Source organism: Dreissena polymorpha, chromosome 9, assembly GCF_020536995.1.
Source record: "Dreissena polymorpha isolate Duluth1 chromosome 9, UMN_Dpol_1.0, whole genome shotgun sequence".
NCBI classification, from domain to species: Eukaryota; Metazoa; Mollusca; class Bivalvia; order Myida; family Dreissenidae; genus Dreissena; species Dreissena polymorpha.
Genome location: NC_068363.1, coordinates 60,198,786 through 60,209,985, shown reverse-complemented (window position 1 = coordinate 60,209,985; position 11,200 = coordinate 60,198,786). Strand labels below are relative to the sequence as shown.

The following is an 11,200-nucleotide window of genomic DNA, read 5'->3' as shown; positions in this document are numbered from 1 at the left end:
CACGGTTATTTTTCGGATAAAACGTCAATCGAAGGTATGTTTTCTTACGTTTTCTCCGTTTTAGCAGAACACATGTTACAATGCCTTGGTGCACCGTACTCAGTGCGAATTCTACTTTTCATTGATGTATTGCTCATATTTTTAGGTATAATACTTTTTGAGAACATTCAATGACAAATATCGAACTTGACTATGTAGACGACCACACATCTTGTTTCTGTGTCCGTTTCTCTTTTAAAAGACCAAGTTGTCAATGTTTAACTGTACTAATAAGACCAACAGAACAGTTTCGAAATCTAAATGGTTTAAAAAGGTTATAAACATTGTCTTAAGTATAATTATAAAGGGAAAATAAATGTGCGAACGACCACACTTGAAAACCATTTGCGAACGACCACACTTTGTATATAAATTTATGCGAACGACCACACTTAATTATTAAACACTCGTACGAATGCACGCAAGCGCGCGCGCACACACGCGCACGCACGCACACACACACACACACACACAAATATACATACATACACATGCAGATACATACATACACATTCATATACACATGCAGATTCATGCATAAATATGCAGAAACATACATACAGATGTAGATACATACATGCACATGCAGATACATACATACACATGCAGATACATACATACACATGCAGATACATACATACACATGCAGATACATGCATACACATGCAGATACATACATACACATGCAGATACATACATACACATGCAGATACATACATACACATGCAGATACATACATACACATGCAGATACATGCATACACATGCAGATACATGCATACACATGCAGATACATACATACACATGCAGATACATACATACACATGCAGATACATACATACATACACATGCAGATACATACATACACATGCAGATACATGCATACACATGCAGATACATACATACACATGCAGATACAGCAATAAATATGCAGATACATACATACACATGCAGATACATACATACACATGCAGATACATACATACACTTACATATACATACATACACATGCAGATACATGCATAAATATGCAGATACATACATACACATGCAGATACACGCATACACATGCAGATACTTACATACACGTGCATATACATACACACGCAGATACATACATAAACATGCAGATACATGCCTAAATATGCAGATACATACATACACATGCATATACACATGCAGATTCATGCATAAATATGCAGATACATACATACACATGCAGATACACGCATACACATGCAGATACATACATACACGTGCATATACATACACACGCAGATACATACATAAACATGCAGATACATGCCTAAATATGCAGATACATACATAAACATGCAGATACATACACACATACACATGCAGATGCATACATACACATGCAGATACATACATTAACATGCAGATATATAAATACACATGCAGATACATACTTAAACATGCAGATACATACATACACATGCAGATACACACACACACGCGCGCGCACACACACACATGCTAACAATAACAATAACTTTTAAATTTGATCTTTTTCAGTATTTTAACAAGATGCGACGAAAAACAAAGCTTAACTTACATAGAGTCAAATCCAGAAGATCGAAATGTGGTTATGCTGACATGACGCGAGAACTGCTTCAACTTGTCGCGAAAGATGATGTAAACGCTCGGAAAACTTTGTTGCCACAAAAGAAATTCATCAACACCAAGATCTCGAACAAATCAGCACACCTATGCATGACGCCTTCGCGAACCAACAAACGCAAACTGACACCGTTGAAATCTCCTATTAAGACTCCTTTCAAATCTCCCATTTACAAAGCAAGAGCAATCGGTAAGAGATGTCCATCGTCAAGATCTCTTTTTGGAATGGCATCACAAGTCGATAGATTGACTGGTACCGATTTGGACGAAAACTTGAATGTGGTCAACGGTGCCGATGGCGAGACACTTGTGATAAATGAGAATACAAACAATTCGAATAAAAGAAACAACGTAGTTGGTGATGTAGAGTTTGATAACAATCTGCAAGAGGTAACACAAGAAATGTTAACGTTGGTCCCAGAAGTAGTTTCAAAACTGGCTAAAACTCCTAATGCTATTCACTTGATAATTTTGGCTTTCTTCCGCCAAGTTAAAAACGACGCCTTCCCACTTGACAATATAGCATTCCTTCTCTGGCTGGAAGTCGTTTCCTGGTATAATTGTGGCAATACAAAACGAATGCGTTATTTGGACACAACAAAGTTATTTTGGAAGTTAGGTTGGAGGATGTTTGGAGGGAGATTCATTAACTTTATGTGCGGTTACAAAAATCAGCAAAGTGAAAAGAACGATTTTTCCGACGATCCTAAATGCAGTTTTGATCCTGCTTCATCTCGCATCAACTTCGTCGTACCAGATGAAAAGGTCCTTCGAAAATCAACGCCTTACACTGAAGTAACCGATAGAAAACCTGGGTTTTATGGTGACATAATGGTGCATATGGGCGAGAGTCTGTTTCAACAATCTGCGTGTCTGACATTTGATGGCAAGAAAATCAAGCAAGGTCTTACCAAATATTCGGGGGATGTTGATTTACTTGGATTCGAGGATTCGTCTTCACTACAAGAGCGTCTGTTAAATGTTGAGATGTCTACAAGCGAGTACGACGCATTCATTTGTTACCTTCAACAATACAAAAACACACAAAATTTAGAAAGTATCTCAACAGAATGTCGACATAAATTAAAGCAGATTCTAGGAAAGTCCCTCCGTGAAACATCTGCCGGTATTGTGGAGGCTAGTGCCCTGAAAAAGAAAAAAGAATATGCCAAGGAAAAATTAATTGAAAAGGGTGGTGGAGGACTTGCCTGGAAAGAAAGCAAATTCTCTTACGCGATAAGTTCAGTTATAGGTTTTCTCCATGATATCGACAAATACTTACTTGCCGCAGAGATGTGCATTAAAAGCATATGCTTATGTTTATGTTCACTCAACGACACACCATACATTTCAGATGTTAACATAAATCTAAGCGAGTGTGAGAATTATTTTCCTCTAGAAGTTCAAAAGGAAGACGAAAACAACACCAGACTCTTACCACAACGAACTGAGAAATGGTTTGAAATACGAAAAAAAGCAAAGGTTACGGGTAGCACGATACACAAGGCTATTGGTCTCGATGGTGTAAAGAAATTGAAAGACTATTTTGAACTCGTAAAATGTAACATACCGGAACAGGAAGTTAATGCAAAAACTAAGGAAAATATGCAGCATGGTACCATAAATGAAATCAATGCAGTTGCAACTATTGTTACAAGGATAATGCCGATAGTCACCCCTGAACTGGTGTTTTGTGAGGAAGGATGTGTACAGGTGTTTGATGAGGACAGCCAACCATTCTTAGTTGTTTCACCCGACGGAAGTCTACGGCTAAACAAAGAACTTTCGTCCACCAAGGTAGCTGTAGAAATAAAATGCCCAGTAAATGGTGTTCACACATTTTTCCCGTCTCGCTATTATTTACAGTGCCAAGCAGAGATAGCAGTTCTCAACGTTGAATGGCTACTGTATGTAAGCTGGACTGAAAATACAACGTCGGCCTTTAAAGTGCTCCGCAATGATGATATCTTTCGAAGGGCCATGAAAACAGCTATGTGTCTGTATAACGGAAATGAGACAAAGAAACCAACAAAAATTGGTCCAGAGATAAAGCAGTTACAATATGAAATAGAAGAACAAAGTAAATCAGTTGAGTTTCTAGGACTGTTCCCTTCGGCAAAAGCCTGTTCAGCGAGCAACATGAACAGAGAATCAGCTTCATCAATCAAAACATTTATGGATGTAATAAACCAAGTTAAGAATACTCACAATGACCTGTATGAGCTCACAAGAGAAAGAGCAACAGAAGCAGTGGTCTTTCTCTGCACGGATTTGGATAGAAATTGGAAAAAAGAGGAGTTAAAATGCGCCCCTGTTGCCTGGTTTCCAAAGGGATACAGCCTCAAAACTACAACAATGAGAACAATTGCCGAACATGTGCACAACATGTGTCATGACGCTGGAATACACGTCCCTTGCCAATCGTTTGACGGTCAGTGGCATAACATTATTGTCAGATCACTCACAAATAGTCCACTAACGGTACTGGCGCTACAGAAGGACGTTTGGAATGAAGTTCAAAAGATGAAAAAATCTGATATTATCACTGCATTAAAGCAATTTAACCGAAATCCTGTTATCCTTCGCGCGACAACCATTGACAAAGATCACAAATCAAAAACAACTATTACGTTTGTAAATGGCCTTGTTAGAGTTCCTTTGCTGTATGCCACCGAAAGAAAGGAAGAGAGTGGTAACAGTAACGTTGCTGGTGACAATAACTTAAACACAAGGCATAACATTGACGATTCAGAAAACAATAGACTTATTGACAACCGAGAAATCCAGGATAATAATAATGAAGATACAAATGAAGTTTGTAGACAAAGTAATGACCAAATTGGCGACGAAATCAATACAACGGACATGTCAGACGAACACGAAGATAATAGCAATGAACATGGAAATGGTGCAGATGAGCCCTTGCACCAGAATATAAAAGAACATGACTTGCTTGATAAACAAGATGTGAAGCAAATATTGCTCTTGTTGAAGGTTGATAAAACATGTAATTTAAAGGGTAAATGGAACTCAGTTACTGAAGAAAGTTTATCCGATTGTTTTTCATGTACAGAGAAATTAAAGAAGCTCTTGAACTCTGAATTAGCCATTATTCTACATTACCTGAAGAAAGTAAAGCGATTTGACATAAAACGTCCAACTATATCCACAAAACAGGATAAACTGATCGTTCTTTCAAGATGTTTGAAGTTACAGTATCCAGAACAGAAACAAAAAAGACCATTGAAGCAAGTAATGCTGTCGTTAAGTGAATTAGCATCCAAGGTGTTAATATCGAAAACGACAAAACAGTCATTGAACAGAATTTATGCAGAGCTGCTTTGGCCAAAGAAATACAGTACATGGAAAGAGAATGGTACAGTTCAAACAAATCTGATATTAGACGGGATATGTGCCATCAAAGAGTGGTTTTACCAACCTGAATATAGCGAACGAAGATCGCAGCTGGAAGTTCGCTGCATTGATGCGACACATCTGTTGACACGCACACGACGAAAAAGCTGCCACGGAGGATTAGATAACTCGAGAAAAGAAAGCTGGCTTAATGTAGCTAAAACGGGAAAGACAAGGCTTACACCGATTATGGTCGAGGAGGTTTCTGACCCGATGTCTGCTTCAATGGCTGCAACTCATTTTTCAGAAGAAGTTGAACGTGAAATGATACATTTAGGTGACGAGAAGACGGCCGATCTTTGTCGTGACATCAGATTGTGGTGGGCAGCAGAGGATACGGCCGGAATCTCTGCAAAGGATAGGGTGGTTAATAGACTGATGCTTCGAAATAGACTCATTAACAACTACGATTTCGGTTCATTTCCCCCAGCCACTATGTATATCAATGGATGGCCCATTCAGCTTTGGGAGGCGCTCATCGCTCACATCGACGCCAAAATAATTCTCTATTCACTATGTCATGGAGGAACATACAACGTCAGAGCCTTCAGTAGCTTGGCTGGTGAGACGTTTTTCTCCGAACTGACCTTAAACGACAGACGGGGGCAAGGCACGGTGACTACTGAAGAATTTGGACGGTTTGTGGGTAATTCCATTGAGCAAATGCAGGCTCGACTTGACCCGGATAGGTAATTTTTTTGGCATTCTTCACTTAACAAATCATTGTATTTACTGATGTCTGGCTGATATAAAGCAAATTTCAAATTTTCAAACAAACTAAGAAAATATTGATATGAATATTAATTACTTATTTATATAATGTTAGTTTATTGTGTTGTTTGGTGCGATGATGTTGGAAATTTGATCACTTGACATTAATACATGTTAATAATTTAAGGCCAAGCATAACAAATAATCTAAGTGCTATACTGCTAGGGCAGCTTGCGTGACACTTCTTGATATTTATTACTCTATTCTTTAAAATAGATATCTTTGTCATGATGTACGATGTCGAATGTATCAACAAGTCCAACAAGAGACTTTTTCTTAAGTGGTATCCGCTTTTTTAAAAGCATTGAGCGTTGACTTATCTGATAAAGAAGCACTTAACATAATTCTTTATTTTGCTCAAGCTCAACGAAGGGGACGGTGGAAATAGATTCCCTAAATATAAGCTTATGCGTTCAAAAATCTTCATAATAGGCCCGCCGTTTTTCAATTAATTTTTGTTTAGAACCTTTGTATACTTTAGTATAATTTAGTATATAGTCATAGAATATTCATGCATATAACAATATATTTTTTATTATAGACCATTTATATACCGTACGGGACGATCGCATAAATATCATCTGCTGGAGAAGTCTAAGGATTTATCATCAGAGTGTGACCAGAACTGTGCGGCATGCGTCTCTAGATTCAGAGCAGTCGTTACTGATATTACGATCAAGTAAGTTAGTTGGACTTACTGTAGGCTATGAAAACAAACTTCGTTTTGTTTATCCCGCTAGTACATATATGGCTTTATATGCTCAATTCCGATCGTTATGACAAAACAAATATCAATTGGAAACCACGTGCATTGTTTAACTTTGAAATAGGCTAGCAATGTTTAAAGTTTGAAAAATATTTTTAAGTTACAAATACTTTAATACGAACCATATAAATTTGTTTCAATATATTTTATCATCATATTTGCGCTAACTGATGTTTAAAATAATAAAGCTCAATATGGTATTCAATCTTACAGAGACCATTTCTTTGATCATCGAAAAGGGAGTAAGAAGAAAGGCGGGACCGTTGATATGGACAGAAACTCTATACAAAAAGGCGCCCTTGGTGTTAGGTGGGAAAAAGCTAGAAGAAATGATTCCAAAATGCTGGTTACTTCTAAAATGGGCTTAACAGACGTCATCTAACTTTCATTGTGTTTTGTGTACTATATTAAAACAGCAAAACGATGAATTCGAATGTAAATAATATAGATTATATACCAGCAACATGTAATGACATATTCATTTAAAGGTAAACATATGTACTTATGCGAACATTTACCAACTGAATGTGCATGTGTTTCTCCATTTTGTATACGTATCCCATGCGTAAGTGGCGTATGTGGATACGCAACTTATTGTTTAACTTGTTATACGTGTTAATATATGCATATTAAATTTAATAAATGAAATATGCAGTTATTTACAATGGTGTTGAATGGTGAAACGAGTGAAAATTTATATTTGTATCCTTTCTATCACAAAACTGTACATTCATTTTATTTACCACAAACATTTTTTTCTGATTAACAATTTATTATAAAAAAATAATCAAAGACAAAGATCACAGTGCGGATATTTGCAAACATAAAACTGAGAGTCTAAAATGTATACTTATGTTTTCCTGAACACATTATCACAGAACATAAAAATAATAGCACTGAGTGTAAATAGTCATAAATCATCACATTAATGACTTCGCCATATGGAACATCAAGTATGCATTTATATAATACAAAAGCAAACCATCAATCAAATTGTGTTGAAACTTTTGACTAGAATTGTTTATATAATATCTGTATTAATCAGGTTTCTGTATCGTGTGACTCATTTATACTTCAAATGAGCATAACAAATTGTATAAACTATTTTAATTAATCTACAACATCGTTATCGTTAACGCATAAAAAAACATTTACAAACGAAACATGAACTACAGAACAAGGTCTTTATAAATGATTTATCACAAGCACCAATTTATAACAAATACTATGTCACTAGAAAAACAGCAAACAACGCATAAATGAAGATGAAAAATACCCACGAAATGGTTTCTTTCAAGCAGGTGAAAAACAATGTTGATGCCAAAATTGTGTTCCGAGTACACATTGATCACACACAAAGATTAGATTTTAGACGTAGATATTCGAATTTAGTCGCCTAGTTTCATGGAGCATTACTCTGAATAAATGGACATATCGACGGTTACCCCTCTATAAATACATATATAAAATACAATGATTGTAAGGTATATACCACAAAAAGCAATACTATGTTGATTGAATCGTTAAAAAATATAACAGCTAAAATATTGATTAACCAACACGTCCTCTGTTTGATTAAAACTCACACTTATGGAATCCGATTGCATCACATCAAAGTATATTTACAAGTCCGGTATCTACCGGCTTGGAGGTATTGCCATGTACATTATATTACTATAAGCTACTACAATGTTGCCGCAGTCGCTAAAATATCCCATTGAAAACTATGTATAATTATTGAAATATATATGCTACTAAGTGACTTTCAACAAGATATCTACGTTTTAAGCAATAATTTTAATATTTTTTAAAACTGTATAAGCCGAAAATTTGTCCCTATAAAATAGTGTTGCATCCACAAAAATTACGTCTTGTACTTATACAAAGTATGAACAACAGAACTATGAAGTTTCAGTTTGATGCACATAATTGTTTGTTGTTAAGTTCGCATGTACAATGATGCAGGTATCATGAACAAGGTAAAACAAGAGAATTTACCTAAGTGAGAGGGGACAACTCTGCAATAAATAGCATGACATACACCAAAACGAAGTATTGTATATATTATAAAACTCATTTAAAAAGTTTCATTTTAATACACAACAAACTCCAATATTCCACACAAACTGTGTTTGGACGGGTAAAAGGACCATGTATAAAATGTATGTAACTACACATAATCACTTCACGGACAGCACAATACAAATGCATGATTGGCGAACTGTACACTTGGCGTCGCTTAATTACTGCTATGTACTTTCATGTGACGAGACAGGCTACTTCGATGCCGGAATACTTTGTCACACTCCAAGCATTTCAAGTTATGTTCTTCGTTGTGCATATCTATGTGTGCCTTTAAATTGGAATTCTCAGCAAAACGTACGCCACATTTATCACATGCAATTGTCTGCCCATTTTCCCGCCGCATGTGCTTCTGCAGGTCAGCATTTGTAGGAAATGACTTACTGCACTTGGTACACACGAATGCCTTCTCTTCGCCATGTACATGGCATCTACAATTATAATTATCAGTAAATTTTAATAGCGTTTAATTATATAAGAACCTTCTCAATTTTCTTATTTTAGTCAAAATATTTTATAATGGGTCAATAAGTATTAATCATATGGTGTAAAGCCCAAGTCTCACTATTGCCGGTGTAGCACCGCTTAATCCCGGTTTGATAGAGCCGGTCGGCCGGCGACTTCCGGGATGATCGATGGTTATTTTTTAGCGCGGTAACATATTCCCGGTTTACATCCTGGCAGAGTCCCGGTCGGCCCCGGTAGAGCTACGGTTTATCCCGGTGAGTTCCGGTCGTAGCCGGGGGAGTCCCGGTCGTAGTCGGTAGCGTCCCGGTGAAAGCCGGTGGCGTCCCGGCAGAGCTCCGGTGACATGCCGGTTGACATACGGTGCTGCCCCGGTTGTTCCCGGTGCCGCGCCGGTTGTTCCCGGTACGTCCCGGTGACTCCCGGTTCATGCTGGAGGCAATAACCGTAACTCTGCCGTGATTAACCGGCTACAACCGGGGCTCCACCGGCACGAACCGTAGCTCTACCGGCATTAATTGGTGAAACGTAGCTATACCGGGACTCTGCCGGCATTCATCGGGGCTATACCGGCGTCAGACCGGGACGTTGCCGTAGTTCTGCCGGGGTCAAAAGCATCTCAGATAAACCCCGATTCGTGCCGGTGGAGCTACGGTGCTGCCCCGGTTGTTCCCGGTGCCGCGCCGGTTGATTCCGGTACGGCCCGGTGACTCCCGGTTCATCCCGGAGGTATTAAACATTTTAATAGTTTGCCGGTGGAGCCCCGGTTGTACCCGGTTCATCCCGGACATTCCTGGTGGAGCCCCGGTTCATACCGGTAGACCCCGGATCACGCATCGGGGCTCCACCGGCATCGCAAAATGTGTTAGTGAGACTGGGCCTTAAACTCTCAGTACTTCAAGCTGTTTATTAAGCCCATGTTGATCCCATTACAAACATAAGCAAGTAAGACTTTTTGCATGTGACATGATACACTAGTTAAGAAATACAGTAGTTTTGATAGGTTAAGCACCCATCTTTGCTGTGTCGATTTTGTACCTCTTATTTGTAAAATTTCATCAGGTTAAATAGAAATTAAAAAGAAGAAATTAACAGCATATTTTTGTATTAATTACACTTTCTGACAAACATAATTCAATATATGATTAACACAATTATTGTACCTGTGCCTGTTCAGATTCGCCTTGCTGAAGAACACTTTATCGCAGCATGTATATCCCTTCCCAGTCCCTGTGTGACTAATCTCATGCTGGCGCAGAGACGACTTGCTTTTAAGTACGTTGCCACAATAGCGGCATATATGTGGGTCTGAGCGATCCATCTGAAATATACATTTTATTGCATGCATACATGTGTCAAGAATACAGTGTGTGGTCGTTCGCCCATAACTCGGGTGTGGTCGTTCGCCAATTTCAAAACAAATGTCGTCGGTCGTTCTAAATAATAAAATATTAATATTGAGACTTATATTTGGTCGTATTTGAAATAAATACGCATAATGACAGTAATAAAACCTTCATTTGTAATCGCTTTAACAACAAACACAGGTATTAGTAAAAATGTGTGGTCGTCTACATCGTCAAGTTCGATATTTGTCATTGAATGTTCTCAAAAAGTATTATACCTAAAAATATGAGCAATACATCAATGAAAAGTAGAATTCGCACTGAGTACGGTGCACCAAGGCATTGTAACATGTGTTCTGCTAAAACGGAGAAAACGTAAGAAAACATACCTTCGATTGACGTTTTATCCGAAAAATAGCCGTGGTCGTTCGCATTTGTGGTCATGTGACAGTTTTTGTTCCCGCACATTGTAACTATACGATATTCGAAATACTGAAATTCAGAGATTTTCTCATATTTAGTGCATATTGTATTAACTTTAAGATATTCAAAACGTCATGTGCAATGAAAAAAATGCAATTGTCTTAAGCACAAAAAAATATTAAATAAACCAAAATATATAAAGTACTTAATATAACGTGCCTTCATGCGTAAGATTTACAAAAAAATATCAACAT

The 11,200-nt window shown here is 37.6% G+C and overlaps 2 protein-coding genes across 2 annotated transcripts; one reads left to right on the top strand and one right to left on the bottom strand.

Moving 5' to 3' along the window:
• Positions 1-1,772: 1,772 nt before the first annotated feature.
• Positions 1,773-7,117, top strand: LOC127846086 (uncharacterized). Its single transcript, XM_052377264.1, has 3 exons — positions 1,773-5,782; positions 6,406-6,543; positions 6,844-7,117. The coding sequence occupies exons 1-3, from the start codon at positions 1,773-1,775 to the stop codon at positions 7,010-7,012; spliced, it is 4,317 nt and encodes a 1,438-aa protein (XP_052233224.1). The 3' UTR covers positions 7,013-7,117.
• A 1,752-nt stretch (positions 7,118-8,869) lies between these two features.
• On the bottom strand, positions 8,870-10,996 carry LOC127846085 (zinc finger protein 528-like). Its single transcript, XM_052377262.1, has 3 exons — positions 10,913-10,996; positions 10,341-10,498; positions 8,870-9,143 (listed from the first exon to the last, which is right to left on the bottom strand). Exons 1-3 carry the CDS (start codon positions 10,955-10,957, stop codon positions 8,870-8,872), a joined length of 477 nt encoding a protein of 158 aa, XP_052233222.1. The 5' UTR covers positions 10,958-10,996.
• Positions 10,997-11,200: the final 204 nt, after the last annotated feature.